This window comes from Oxyura jamaicensis (genome assembly GCF_011077185.1).
Source record: "Oxyura jamaicensis isolate SHBP4307 breed ruddy duck chromosome 9 unlocalized genomic scaffold, BPBGC_Ojam_1.0 oxy9_random_OJ106494, whole genome shotgun sequence".
Classification (NCBI taxonomy): domain Eukaryota; kingdom Metazoa; phylum Chordata; class Aves; order Anseriformes; family Anatidae; genus Oxyura; species Oxyura jamaicensis.
This window is the reverse complement of record NW_023304195.1, coordinates 26,537-41,177: the sequence shown is the minus strand read 5'-3', so window position 1 is coordinate 41,177 and position 14,641 is coordinate 26,537. Positions and strand designations below refer to the sequence as shown.

General features: G+C 62.9%; 1 protein-coding gene across 1 annotated transcript; it reads left to right on the top strand.

Moving 5' to 3' along the window:
- Positions 1 to 9,251: 9,251 nt before the first annotated feature.
- Positions 9,252 to 11,913, top strand: LOC118157713 (organic solute transporter subunit alpha-like). Its single transcript, XM_035312165.1, has 9 exons — positions 9,252 to 9,432; positions 9,593 to 9,687; positions 10,100 to 10,254; positions 10,363 to 10,436; positions 10,524 to 10,682; positions 10,789 to 10,900; positions 11,016 to 11,162; positions 11,300 to 11,405; positions 11,529 to 11,913. Exons 1-9 carry the CDS (start codon positions 9,398 to 9,400, stop codon positions 11,663 to 11,665), a joined length of 1,020 nt encoding a protein of 339 aa, XP_035168056.1. The 5' UTR covers positions 9,252 to 9,397; the 3' UTR covers positions 11,666 to 11,913.
- The last annotated feature ends 2,728 nt before the right edge of the window (positions 11,914 to 14,641 follow it).

The window sequence follows — 14,641 nt, the reverse complement described above, 5'->3', positions numbered from 1 at the left end:
GCCAGGGACAAAGTGCAGGAGCTTGGTGCCAAACCAGAGGTGCTGCAGCTGAGCGCAGGGCTGAGGCCAAAAGTCACCGGAGCCATGGTGGACTCTGAAGATACAAGCAAGGCTTCAGTCTGCCCTGCCTGCGGGCTGCTTCCCCGGCGCTGCCAGCTCCTGCCTTTCTGGATTGGAGCAGTGTGTTGGCTGTGCTCCCTGCTCAACCTGCAGCCTGCACCGGGCTGCAATCAGCTATTGTGGGTCCCAAGGGAGCTGGTAAATCCAGGTTTTTGCGGTTTTGGGAACTGTGCTGCAACCCACCTCCTGCCCTGCCAGAAAGACCCTGACCTGCCAGCTCGTGTCTCCTTCCCAGCTGCAAGTGTGATACCCCAGAATTTGGCAGACTGTCTCCATCCTCTAGAAGGTGGCCTTGTGGTTTTGCCATTTCCTTCTGACCTTCCCAAATGCTCTGCATAAAAGAGGGAGCCCGGCAGCACCGGTATCTGGGAGAGGATCTGCAGCCCACCTTCCTGCAGCAGAGGCCAGGAAAAGGCGCTGGAGGGGGTGGAGACGTGGCAGGTAGCGCTGAGAGCTGGCCGCAGCTCCATCTTCCCTTTGAAACAAATTTGTCTTTGCATCCTTCCCGGGGAAACACCTGGCTCCGGCCCGGCTCATTGTCCTCGGCTGGCCCCGCAGAGCGCCGAGCAGCTAGGGACCCTCACGAAGCTGCAGACCCCTCCAAGAGACCCCTGTCTTCCCACGAGACACCCAAACCCTCCAGAGATTGCCCGAGGAAGGAAGCAGGGCTGGCGGTGCTTGCTACCACCGTGCTGCTCGCCAGAGGCCAGCGTCGGTTAAACCTTTTGGCAGGACTCTTGGCCCTTCCCAAGGGGACAGCAACGGCGCTGGGACAAATCCCCGGCGTGCACGGGGCTGATACGGCTCTCAGCAACAGCCAGCGGTGCGGTGGGCAGCTGGAGCAAGAGCTGTTGTTGACCCAGAGCCGCCATGGGGTCAGCGCGGCAGCGTTCCCGCTATCTGGGCGGCTGCACCCCGGCACACCGCCGCTCGCCACGGCCCCGATAGCAGCTCTGCCCCCAGAGCGAGCCCGGCTGCGCTTATCTGCTGGTCGGGGCTGCGGTCCGACAGAGGCAGGCACCCGCAGGGGGGCTGCGGGGCTGGGGGCCCCCCGACAAGTGCACAAACAAGCTCAGGATGTGAGCACAATGGCCAAGGACGGGGCTTTGAAAAGCAGGGGGACGCAGCGCGGCCGTCCCGGGGCACATCAAAGGCCCTGTCTCGCGCTTGCGGCTCCCCAGCAGCCCCCGTGTTTGATCGCCGCGGGCCTGGCCCCAGCTGGCCAGGGGGCTGGAGCGGTGGGAAGCGGAAAGGGAAAAGGCAGCAGTGGGGAGAGGGCAGGCACGGGGCCGGGACACAGCCCCCAGGGTCATGGGCTCCGCATCACGGGTTTCTCATGAGCTCCCTCGGTCCCTCTTTGTTCTGGCCCTGGCTGATCCGTATCTCGAGCGCAGCACACTGCCCCTCTCTTCCCCACGACCCCTCATCTCCAGACAGGCATCTTGTTTTCCAGAGTGCTTTGTGTGCCATTTCACTTGTCGATCTGCAATTGCCACAGCTGGGAGCTTTTATTTATTTTTTTTTCCTTGCAGATTTGGTGAGCTGAGTCCCAGACAGCCGCGGAGGTGCTCAGCACCTGCCACCCCCTGCACCATCACCCCTGCATCCAGCCTGCTTGTGGGGTCCCGCTACACCCGCTGAGCCTCTCTATCAGCATCAGTCCTGTAAAAGTCCCTCCTTGTTTATTCCCGTGCTCCCAAAAGGGCCTGGGAAGGGGCTGGAAAGCCCGGGAAAGTTTCCCCTCGGATTTGCTCTGCGGTGCCTGCGCTCGCTGCTGCCTGTGGGTACCCGGCAGCGGGAGCCTGCCCGGCTGCGCCGCGGGGACGGCACAGCCACCCTGCCCAACGCAGCCCCGCAGAGATAAGGGAGCGCCTTGGCTCCGCAGATTAGACCTGCAGCTGCTCTGTTTCTCGTTTTTTTAATGCATTTATTGGCAAAAGAGGAGCCCGAAGGGGGGAAATAAAAACAACAGAGCGGGAAACAGCACCCTGTTGGGCACTGCTGGTTCTGCCGAGGAAAATTGTCCCCAAGGGGGCTGGGGAGAAGTCCCCTTGACTACAGCGCCGGGGAAGCTGCTGTAACCCGCGGCACTGGCCCCAGGAGGCTGGGAGCAGCTGAGCAGGGCCGGGCAGAGCCTTTTGTGCCTTTGTGCAGCTTTCTGATCGCAGGGCTTCTTGGCCCCCGTGGCTTTGCTGCTTCCGAAGCCATAGTCAGGGGACTTAAACGCTCCCGAAGCAGGCGCCGGCAGCTTTTTCAATCGGAGCTTTTGCTTTGTCCTGTCAACCTGCTGGAAAAGCCTCGTTTTAGGTGGGATTAATCTCTCAGAGCAATATTCGAAAGCAGAGAGGGGGGATTTTTAATTGGGGTGGGATTAGCAGGAGGAGCTTTCTGCCTGCCTGCTAATTGCCCCTTATCTGCGGCTGCGAAACCTGCTGCTGGCTGGCTGCCTGCCTGCCTGCCTGCGCTGGGGCCCAGGCGAGCCACGGGGCTTGGTGGTAGGTTTGTTTGTGGGTTTATTTGTGGGTTTATTTGCAACCTGCCTGGTCCAACGTGGTGCCTCCGACCAGGGGCCTTGCTCTGGCTCCTGGCACCCGGTATCCCCGGTGCAGGGCGCTGGCTCGGGCTGCTCTCGCCGTGCCCTCTGCACGCAGGAGCCTGCCGTGCTGTTTTCCCCGGGCATGCAAAGCCGGTCGGCACCTCAAGGGCAAATCTTTGGCTGGAGAAGGGGCGTGCTGCTGGAAAACCTGAGATAAGCAGCCCCGCTGCCCGGCCAAATTGCTGACCTTCCAGGGTGTGCTGTTCTGCCCTGCAACAGCCCTGGGCGCCTGCCCAGTGCACGTTCTCCGAGGGACGGGGTGCTGAAGGCAACTGTCTGCAGCCAGCGCAGCCTCGCCTGTCCTGCAGGCTTCCCCTGGGATGCACACATGGCAGGGCAGGACCCCGCGCGGTGGGAAAAGCTGACTTTACCCTAGGGGAAAAAAATATGTCAGCTTGTATTTTGGTCTCGACGCGGCCTGAAAGTTGAAGCAACTAAAAAAACACTCCAAAGCCAATGGAAACAACCTCCCCGCTCCCTCCCGTCTTGCCCCAGCGATGTTCTGACCTCCTGACTTTTAGTCATCCTTGGCCCGGAAAGAAATGGCCACAGGGACCGTGTCCAGCACTGGCCTCTCCTTGAGCACATCCCAGCTCAGGAATGACCCCGGGGGCTGCTGAGCCCACTTGTGGGCACAGGCACCTCCCGGGCTCCTTCCCCTGCCTCCCCTGCAGCCGGCCGGGTGCAGTTGTGGGTTTTATCAGCTGTGTGTCTCGTGAAAGTGCCCTTCTGTGCTCGTGCACGTCCCAGCTGCTCAGAGCAGCTGCTTTATTTATTACAGGGGCGGGCACCGATGCTGCGCAGCCAGCACTGCTCCCTGCTCCCAGGGGTCCTGCTCCCTGCTCGGATGCGCTGCTCCGAGCCCCGCAGGCGGGCACCCACCCCTGGTGCAGGGCAGCAGCGCCCAGGGCGAGCAGTGCCCGGCGTCCTCCTGGTCCCCAGGAGGGGCAGGGCCGCGCCACGCGCTCGCACCCACGCATCCATCCCTGCAAGTACGGGCGCATACACTCCTACGTGCGTGCGCCCACGCACCTCCGGGTGCACCCAGCCCCCCGACCCGTCTCCTCGGCGCAGGGAGCTGCCGTGCCCGCTGCGCCTGCAGGCACAAGGCGAGGATTTATGGGGCAGCCAGGAAATTCCTGCTCCCCCGCCAGCGCCGCAGCGGGTGGGTGCCAGGCTTGCCCGGCACCTGCAGAAAGCGACAGGCGGGGAAGGAAGGAAGGTGTTTGCCTTGGGTCCCGCTGCGCAGCACTCGGGATGTTTTCCACCTCCCCACGTCCGATGGAAGGAGTCCCGATGCTCACGACATGCACACGCAGCAGCGCTTTGGGGGCTGGGTGCCCGCTCCCCACTGCTGACCCGCGTGGGACAGACGGGGCAGGATGGGCAGGAGCAGCACTCCTCTTTCACAAACACGCAGTGTGTGTGTGCTGGCTCCCTGGGAGAATCGTTTGGGGTTTGAGGTGTGCCTTTTCCAAAGCCTCAGCATTTTCACCTGCAAGCTCCTCGCAAGAGGCAGACGGGTAGGAAAATAAACTCCGGACCAAAAAAAACGCCCGGAGCCCACGCACAGTGTGCTTTTACCTCGTCACTCTCAAAGTGCAAACATCAGCAGTGACGTGCAGTGTTTTAGGTGGCCGCAGGAGAAAAAAGCCCCTCTGTTTTCAAACAAGGTGCCTTTTCACATGGGGGCCGGCCGCAGGAACCCGCCGTGGTTGAGCAGCCGGCGCTGGAGCAGATGCTGGGCGCGGGGAGGAAGCAGCTCCCAGGCGTGTTGGCTGCGGCGCTTCCTCAGGATCCCCCGGCTGAGCTGGGGACCGACGCCGTCCCTTCGTCCCCTTTGAAGGTGACAAAGCCCCCGCCCGCCCTGCCGGGCCCTGCTGTTCGGCCGCTTCTGCTCAGGCCGAGCATGGCACTGCTGGACGTGGCTCTGCTGGGAGGAAAAGCAAAGAAAAAGGGAGCCCAGAGCTGCTCAGCAGAAGATGGAGCCGGGGAGGTTGGTGCCAGAGGCTGGCCAGCTTCTCCCCAGCTGCAGTGGGCTCCCCTTCCTCCTCCCGCCATCCTCCTCCTCTCCTGACAGACACATCCAGCCAGGAGACAACAAAAACGTTGGCACTGTGTATAAGGTGCCCTGGGCACCTGCTCAGGGCCACCTCTGGGGACAGGGAACCGCGGGGCAGGACCAGCACGGCCGGTGCCTCGTGGAGCACTGCTTTGGGAAGCCTGATTGAGGCTGGGGCTGGGTCGATAACCGGCCGGCGGGGCCGTGCCGTGCCTGCCCCGGGGGCACACCCCCGGGTATATTCTGCTGTGTAAGGCCCTGTGTATTATATGAAGTCATGCAGACACTTCTGGACGGATATGCACGGCTTTCCTGTGACTGCACACACGGCCAAACATTTCTCTCATTTCACCTGAGCCGAGCGCTGGGGATGGGGACACCGAGGACGGGTGCGGCGGCACCGCTGGCTGCCCCTGCGCCCCCCTTCCCTCCCCATTCTCCCCCCGGCCCCGGTGACCTTGGTGGGCAGCGTGTGCCTGCCTGAAGTGCCAGCCCCGGCTACAAATAACGCGTGGCACGGGCAAAGCACCCGAGCAAAGCAACGAGCTGACTCTGCTCTCCTACCGCAGGCATCATTTGTCTTGTTACAGATGGGGAAACTGAGGCATGGTGAGGGCCTCGACTGCAGGAGACCTGGGGGTTTGCAGGGCAACAGGAGGGGATTTCTGTTGCACGGGGACTTCTCCCCAGTGTGAAAGGATGATCTGAGGGGGGCTGCTGCTCTGCCAGGGGTCCCCACCTCCTGCCGCACAGCTCTTCTCCCTCCCAGCCCTATCTCCCAGGGACGGCTGCTCCCGCCCTGCCGGCTGCCTCCTTCCAGGGGCAATCGGTGGGGCGCACACTGCACTTATCCGCGGCCAGCCGCGGGCAGGGCTCCCCTGCGGCGCTATCAGCAGGGTGGCTGCGGCCCCAGGGCCAGGGGGACACAGCCCCATCCCTCCTGTGCTGGGGCCAGCCCCGGGGGCACAGCCACGGCCCCGCTCTGACCATTGCACGGTGATGCTCTTGGGGCCAGGGCTCTGTCCTGGTGTCCCCTGGCAGCCTGGCAGCGAGCGTGCCAATGCCAGGAGCTCCGGCGTTGCGTTGCAGCAGGGCATGCGATGGCAAATGGAGCCTCGCCTTGCCACCGGCAGGATCTGGCCCCCCGGCCTCTCGCCGTCGAGTTTCCTCTTGGCGATGCTCGTTGGGTGCGGGGGAGGCCAGGCGGGGCCGGCGCCCTGGGAAAGGCTTTCCTGTCCCTTTCTCAAATCCGGCCACCGCCACGCTTTATTTGTTTCTCTTGAGTCGCGTCCACCCTCCTGCTTCCAGCGTCTCCGTGGGGTGCTGCCGGCACGCCGGGGGGGGCTGAGCGGGGTCACCAGCTCCCCCCTAAAACCCTGGCACGGGGGTACCGGGGCTGTGTGGCTGACACAACGCAGCACAGAGCAGAGTCCTGGGCAGGAGAGCTCGGGGTGAAGATGTTTATTGCCCGTTTATGCAGAAAATGCTCAGCCTGAAGGCCGGGTGCTGGAGCAGTGCGTGTCCCTTGGTGTGCAGGATGGTGCGGGGAGCCGGCACGGATGCAGCGGGACATTTTCACTCCTTGGCGTCTCTGCCATCTGCCACACCCCTAGGCTCTGGGTGGGAGAGGAGAGCATTTCAGCCTCCTGGCAGCTCTCAGCAGGGCTCTACGAGGGACACCAGCTGGGACAAGCAGCCAAAGCCTCCTGGCCACCAGGAAGCCAGTGGCCGGTGGCACGCAGCCCCCGGGGATCAGCACAGCTGCCGGCCCCCGTGGGCTCCCCAGGAGCTGGGCCAGCTGCTCTGGCCGCAGCCCCGGGCAGTTTGAGATGGGCGGAAAACCATCCCCAAACCCCATGCAAATATTTGCATTTCCAGAGCCTTTCCAAGTATTGGGGAACGCTGACAAAGCAGCCGTGTGGGCGATGCAGACACGCCAAGAGGGGTCCGATCGTTTTTTTTTTGGGGCAGGGTTTCAAAGGTCAAGCACTTTTGTTTAAAGAAAGAAAAAGCTAACCAAGCAGAGAGGGTTTGCCAGCACAACATGCTCCCTCCAGCAGCTCCTCGGAGCACAGCACCTACCGCAATGCCCGTGGCTCTGGGTTCACTGAGCCTTAAATTGCCTGGGCCCAGTGGGGTGAATGGCTCTGCCTGGGTGCTCCATTTTCCTTCTCCACCTAAGGAATTTTTTGGCAGGAAAGGGGAATCCTGGTGCGGTCCTTAGGGGAGCTGGTCGGCCCTGCAGCATCCTGGGGCTGTGAGGAGTGCCCTGGCCAGATTTGAGGTGATGGGGCTGGCCCAAAACCTCACCTGGTCCTGTGCCAGGAGGCGGATGCTCACCTGCCTTTGGCTCCTGCCCGTCCTGCCTGCCTTTGCCTGCAGCAGCAGCCTGTGGGGAGAAGGGTGGCTGTGGGGACACGGGGGTGACGGAGCCTGGTGCAGCACCCTGTGGCTGTACCTGGCACCTCGGTGTGTGCCGCGCTCAGGTGACACAGGGGACCCAGGACATAAGCAGCGAGGAAGGTGACCGCGATGCTGCAGAGCCAGGCAGGGACCAGGAGCCGCGGGTGTGCCGTGCAGCGGGCGCCCAGCCCCACTGCTGGCCCTGGGGCTACGTGCGGCAAGGGGAACGGGCTCCGGCTTGTGCCAGCCCGGGCGGCACCGCGGGGCGTGCAACACGTGTGTGTGCACGTCAGGGCAGGGCTCTGCCTCTCCAGGCCAGGGATACGTGCGGCTCTTCCCCAGGGCGATGGGCTCAGGGGGCCGAGCACCGGGTGGGTGACGCAGGACAGCAGGACAGTCGTGACATAGCACACACAGTGACCGTCACGGACAGCAGCTGTTGCAGGAGCTGAGGTTTTCCCAGCCCCGGGCAATGCGGGTTGACAGAGGGGTGCCAGCAGTGGGGGACAGCTCCCGTGCACCCTAATGGGGTCGGGGGCACCGAAGGTCTTGAGCACAGTGCTGAGTGTGCAAGGGGTGATGGAGTGCTCGGGGCTGGGCACGCGAGGTGCAGAGAGGGCACGGGATGCATGGGGTGCGCCGTGCCCAGGGCAAGGGTGCAGGATGTGGTCAATGGGACACCCCGTGTCCCTCACCTTCACGTAGCCGTTGCAGTGAGGGCAGCGGACGATGTGTCGACAGCGGGGACGCTGGCACCTGTGCCAGCGCTGCCATCTCGCTGTGCCACAGAGCCTCTGCTCCAGCGCGTCCTCCCGAGCCCCTGGTGTGGGTGACACGATGGGGACACTGCTCTCCCCGGCCCCAGAAGCCTCACCTGGCTGGGGGAGCTCCAGGTAGGCAACGCTGAGCAGGACCAGGCTGGTGACAGCCAGGATGAAGATCACGAAGACGGCGCTGGAGATGGGGACCAGCAGCAGGACGTGCAGAGCCGGCCAGCTGCACCTGCGGCGGGAGCGAGGGGAGGTTGGGGCCGAGGGAGAGGGGGCGAGCGGGCAGTGGGGTGCCCAGGCCCAGGGGCTGCTTGGGATGGGCGGTGGGCACGGGAGAAGATGCAGCTCGGGGATGTTCGAGCTGATGCCCGGCTCTAACATCTGCAGGATGCCGACGTGGAAGGGCAGCTCTGTTGCCCTGTGTCAGCAGGACGGGGCTCGGACCGCTGCTGGGGGGCGACTTACGGGTCCAAGAGCAGCAAGCACAGGCACAGGAGGATGGTGAAGTGAAGGGGGATGAAGAGCTCCATGGCGGGCTGGGCAGCTGCGAGGCCTTGGCCAGGGCCTTGCTGGGTGGACTGCGTCCCCTTCTCCTGGCTGCAGCCCAACGACCCCATTCTGCTCCCACGGCAACCCCGGCATCCCCACGGAACCCCAACCCCACGGCAACCGCAGCGTCCTGCTCCCGCAGCAGGGTGCTGGGGACCCCATTGGGGTGCAGGTGCCACCCTGGCTCCTGCAGGACCCCCCCCGCCTGAGGGCAGAGGGAGAGGGGCTTGAAGCCATCGGAAGTCCCAGTACAAACCAGAGCTCCTCTGCCTCGGGGTGCTGGGAGGGCACCGGGATTTCACCGCGGCGCTGGCACTGACACTGGGTGCTGAGCCGCGGTGCTGAGCAGGGCTGGCCCTGCCCTCTAGCGTCACGGGAGCTGCTCCCTGCGGGACCCAGCCCTGTGCTGCCATGAGCAGGGCAGGAGCCACTGCTGGGAAGGGCAGACGGAAGGTGGCAGGCATGGTGGCACCAGGTCCCATCCAGCCACTGCCGCAGAGGGGACAGGAGGACGCACGGGGACCCCGGCACCACGGGGACCCCCACCCAAACCCATCCGTGGGGTGCCCCAAGGGGCGGGCAGGGGGTGTCATGCCATCGCAGGGCCCTGCACACCGGGTTTTGGGGACACGCAGGCGCGATAGCACGCGGACGGCCGCTCCTCCCGGCACCCGGGTCGATAACCGGGCGGCCGAGGTGTTAGCGGGGCCGGCAGGGCGCGGGGGCTCGCCAATGAGCGCCCGGAGCTGGTTAAACTTGAACGAGGCGCCGAAGCCTCCCCGAGGTCCCTGCCCTGGGGACTCTGACCCCGCGTAGGATCGGGGAGGGGAAGCGGAGGCAGGCGGTGCCGAGCAGCCCCGCAGCCGCTGGGACAGAGCCGGGGAGCAGCGGGGCAGGATGGAGCCCACCGTGGAGCTGGCAGATGACCCCAGGTGGGTTGTGGGGACCCCCCCGTGCTGCTGGGATGCTTTGCAGCCGCTTTTGGGAGCGGGATTTGGGGATAAAGGAAGGGAGGCAGGTGAGGGGCGAGGCTGGGGGACTCCATGGGGCTGGGTGTCCCCGTGTCCCTGCCAGCGCTCCCCTTCTCCGCAGGTTCCCCCGCTCGCTGGTGGAGATGCTGATAACCAACTTCAGCGTGCCGGCAGCCTGCTTCTCCCTGCCGCCCACCTCCCGGCAGCTGCTGCAGGGTAAGTGGGGGGAGCGGGAGGTGTGGGGGGACCCTCCTCATGTCCCCCTGGGGAGTGGGACGGGGATGAGGGAGGGAGGGGGATGTGGCAGGGACAAGCAGGGGGCAGCCCTAAGGAACAGGGGAGGCAAGGGGGTGCCGCTGGGGTCTCAGCTCCCACCCCAGAGCCCTGCCCAGGGGGTGGTGGTGGTGGAAGAGAGCAGCAAGGGGAGCAGCGGGTGGGTGACACGGGATGGGGGGGACCAAAGCACCAGCTCCGGCACTGCCAGATCCACCAAGGGCACAGAGAGCAGCTTCCCGTGCTGTGCCAAATGGGACCCCGAGGTGGGGGTCCTCCCACCTTGTTGCGGTGGCCCCGGAGGGGGACACATGACAGGACTCGACCGAACCCCTTTCTCGCCCCTCCCCGGCAGAGCTGGACATGGTCCAACTCTCCATCATGGGCCTGGCCACCATCCTGACGCTGGTGTCGGTCGCCATCTACGTGGAAGAGGCCATCTACCTCACCCACAAGATCCGCTGCCCCATCAAGATGAAGACCCTCCGCTGGAGCAGCTCGGCCCCCACGGTGAGCTGGGGATGGGGGCAGTGGGGGGGCAGCCCCAGGGGCACCCGAGGGGTCTGAGCCCCCACGGGGACGGGGAGCGGCTGCGTGCCATGCCCACGTCTCCCCCAGGTCGTGGCCGTGTTCAGCTGCTTCGGGCTGTGGATCCCACGCTCCATGATGGTGGTGGAGATGGCGACCACGATGTGAGTAGTGCCTGCCCCGGGGTGGTGGGGCTGGGGAGCTCACGGGACCTGAGCACCTCTGTCCCTCATCATCCTCCTCCTCCCCAGGTACTTCGCCATCTGCTTCTACCTCCTGATGCTGGTCATGGTGGAGGGCTTTGGGGGCAAGGAGGCGGTGCTCAGCACCCTGAAGGACGTGCCCATGGTGCTCAACACCGGGCCCTGCTGCTGCTGCTGCCCCTGCCTGCCCCGAATCACCATGAGCAGGTGAGGGAGGGCTGGGACAGGGGCTTCACCCCCTGCTTCTGCTGGGGCAGAGGAGAAGCCCCAGGGCAGGACCTCGGGACGCCACCAACCTCTCTCCCTGTGCCAGGAACAAGCTGCGGTTGCTGATGCTGGGGACTTTCCAGTACGCCTTCTTGAGGACGGCTGCCGTCTTCCTGGGGCTGGTGCTGTCTGCTGACGGGAACTACAACCCCGCTGATGTGAGTGCCGCGGCGCGGGGACGGGCAGGGTGACGTCTGAGGGGGGGAGCCCCACCGCAGCCCCAGCCTTGCAGCCAGCGGCTCCGGCAGCCCAGACGCATTTCCTGCCCCCCAGATCTCGGCGGAGAGCGTGGCGCTCTGGATCAACACCGTCGTCGGTGCCTCCACCCTCTTCGGGCTGTGGGCTCTGGGCATCCTCTTCCGGCAGGCCCGGCTGCATCTGGCGGAACAGAACATGCAGGCCAAGTTCACCTGCTTCCAGGTAAGCCTGAGCACATCGAGCAATACGCAGCGCAGGCTGGAGGTGGGCGAGGAGGTGCGCGGGGACAGGTGGACGAGACCCAGGTCCAGCTGCGGGTGGGGACGGCGGCCTCTCACCGGGGGTGTTGGTGGTTGCAGGTTCTCCTCGTCCTGACGGCGCTGCAGCCCGCCATCTTCAGTATCCTGGCCAACAACGGCAACATCGCCTGCTCGCCGCCCTTCTCCTCCAAGGCCAGGTCGCAGCGTAAGTCGGGAGAAGCAGGAGTAGATCACTTGCTCCTGGCCAAGCACCTCCAGCACACAGCGAGGAATGGACATGGTCAACGAAGGTGGCTTTGACCAACGCGTCTCCGTTTCTCACTTTCAGAGATGAACATGCAGCTGTTAATCCCGCAGACCTTCATCCTGGCCGTGGTGACGCGGATGTACTACCGCAAGCAGGACGACAAGCCGGGCTACCAGCCCTTCAACATCATGCCCGCCAGCAGCAACGCCAAGGTGTGAGCAGGGGGAGCACAGGAGGGTGCGAGGGGCAGAGCCCGGGGTGCTGCCCGCCCTGCACAGCCACCTCCTCCTCCTGCGGCCCTGGGAAGCTGCTGGGAGCACAGGCAGCAGAGGGGGAAAGGGTATGTCAGCGGAGGGTGACAGGGTCTGAAACCTGAAGGCCACGAGACAGAGGGAGCTGTGAAGCAGCCGTCCAGCCCCAGGGGGGGCTCTTGTCTTGCACTGAATAAAGGTAACTCTGTACGTGGGTCTCGTGTTGGTCACTGGGCTCAGATCGTGGGAGGATGGAGCCCAGGGCAGCAGAGCCATGGCGCGGGGCTCACAGGGGGCTGGGGCTGATGAGGTGCCCAGCAACCCCCAATGAAGCCCCTTCTCCCTCCAACCACTGCTAAGACGGCACGTGAGGAGGACACGATGAGCGCCGGCTGGGCTAGAGCAGCAGAAGGGACCTGGCACACAACGACTAAAATAACTTTGCATTTATTTGGCTAAACATAAAAGCCAAAAAACCAACTCCAGAACAAGACACGGGGCTGTGCACACAGGCCATACAGAGAAACCAGCACAGTGAACACGGACTGGGAAGAGCCAGCCCGAGGTGACAGGGAGAGCAGGTGATGCACAAGGCCAGGGATGGGCAGGGGATGGCAGACTGTGGGTGCTAAGGCCAGAGCTCACTGCTGGGCACCACCAGAGCTTCCTGCGACCAGCACCCTGCTGATCTCCCCCCAGCACACTAGCTCAGGCCGGTGCAATCCCAGGGAAGAGCAGAGTCAGAAAGCCAAAGCTCCCAACTCCCACTCTTCCATTTCTTTCATCCATTTCAGGGAAAAAGTACTCTTTCCCATCAAGGGGGGAAAAAAGTGACTCAGAGCTTTTTGTGGGTGGCTGCATTCAGAGTGAAACTGCTCAGCTGAAGACACACCGGTGAGCAGTTGTGAGACCGTCAGGCTTGACAGACTGCTGGCAGCAGAGCGTGACAGGACTTTCTAGGCACCAATGGTAGCATTGGGCCCGGAAATCTCCTGGTTTTGACAAACAGCAACACGCAGGCAAGCAGCAAAATACAGGACTTGGTCACCTTGTTGGACAGCCAGACCCAGCTCCTTACCCGTGGCAGGTCGGACACCCAGCCTGCCCAACAGGGAGCCCTTCTGAGCACCAAATCTTCCCTGAGGGCAGGGGGCAGGACGCAGGGTTTGTCCCAAAGTCACCGCTACTGCCAGGTGTATTCACTGCTCCAACGCCTGCCGCAGGTTACAATAAAGTCCCGACCCTCTAAAATGTCTTGACAGGACAGGGCAGCGCTGGGAATGGGGCCAGTCCTGCAATCCCGGAGGAAACAAACAAAACTAAAAAGGATAAAATAAAAAAAAAAGACTACGTTGGGATTCGAGTGTCCATTTTAATTGAAGTGCAAGGAGGGAGCAGGGATTATGGGTTACAAGAAACAGCTCTGTGATTCCAAGCTACACGTAAAACCATGTCTGGCTTCTCACCAAGTGCTCTGGGTTGTGCAGAGACACCAAGAAACACGCAGGGTCTCCACAGAACAAGCCACCATCCAAAACACACCACCGTTACCCAAAATTACAGAACACTGTTGCATAACTTGTGTTTAAAACAGCAGCAAGGCTCTGAAGCAGCCTGGCCTTTGTGATCCGCCGGGGGAAAGCGACGTGACACCCTTAGTGAGGGAAGGTGAGGAAGATAGGGAAGAGAGACCGTGGGCGATACAAAATAAGTGCTCCACCATCATAAATAAGCCAGGTGAGAAAAGGCTGGCTCGTACCAAGGGACTGTTCTTTGCTCTTACAGCTTAAAGCCAACAGCAGCCCGCCACGCTCCCAGAGCTGTGCACACCCCTGCTGAGAGAGGTCCGAGTGGCGGATGGGGAATCCCCAAAATACCCTTTCTCACACAGGCTCTGGCCTCAGCAGAAGCCCAGAGCGAAGAGGTTTTTCTCCTACGAGACTCTGCCAAGCCCTCTGGGCAGCATGACAGAGGAGCAGCAAGGTAAAAGCCAGCAAGCAGCAGCAGCAGCCTGGGATGATTCGCCTCCCTGCTGCTCCCCAAGGCCCCCATCCCGTGTGGCAGAGCTCCCTGCGGGGCTGCGAGCCCTCCTCGTCTGCTGCCAGCACTGCAGGAGCTCACGGGGGCTCAGCCCAGCAGCTCCACGCAGAGACAAACCCCAAGGGAAAAGCGAGCGGGAGCTTCACGGACAGCGAGCTGGCTGCGGGGACAGAGTGCGCCGAGCAGCTCGGGACCTGGGCACGGGGAGGGAAACTTCCCCTGGAGAGCTGCGGGCCACAAAGCTCGATGCTTACTACACACACACGACAGCAGGGAGGACTAGGACCTTTCAAATGAGCAGAGTACACGTTTAAAATCTTTAAAAGCTGCAGCACTCTCAGATGTTCTTTCCGGCCCGCCTTGAGGAGCGGAGTAAATGGGCAGGATTTGTGCACTTATTGCACAGGACAGGTAACACGGGACCGTCACCCTTCACGGGGTGCTAAAACGTGCCCCTCATCTATTCCAGCTGCACATACCAACAGGCAGCAAACTGGCTGCATGAATTCTTGTTTTGTCCTTATAGCAGCAACTTGACCAGTGTAAAGGACTGTGCCAGTCCTTAGAGCACAGCAACTGAAACACAGAGACGCGCAGAGCACAGTGCTGAGGGGCCACGTGGACGGACAAACACTTAGGACACACCAGAGACTGGGACAAGGAACCTCTCAAAGGAGCACACACGTTCATTTCCTCCCTGGGCGCTCACACACCTGAGGAAACGCACAGACAGAAAGTGCCCTGAAGCAAAGATTCATTCTCTTCTCTCCAACAGCAACTGAGGGCTCAATTTTAGCTCGAGATTTAGCAGCCCCGTTAAGATTAGCTGGAAAGGCCTTTCCCCCGCAGCCGCCTGTGCAGATTTGGAGCTGCAAATGCTGCACACCTGCAGGGTGTGCGACT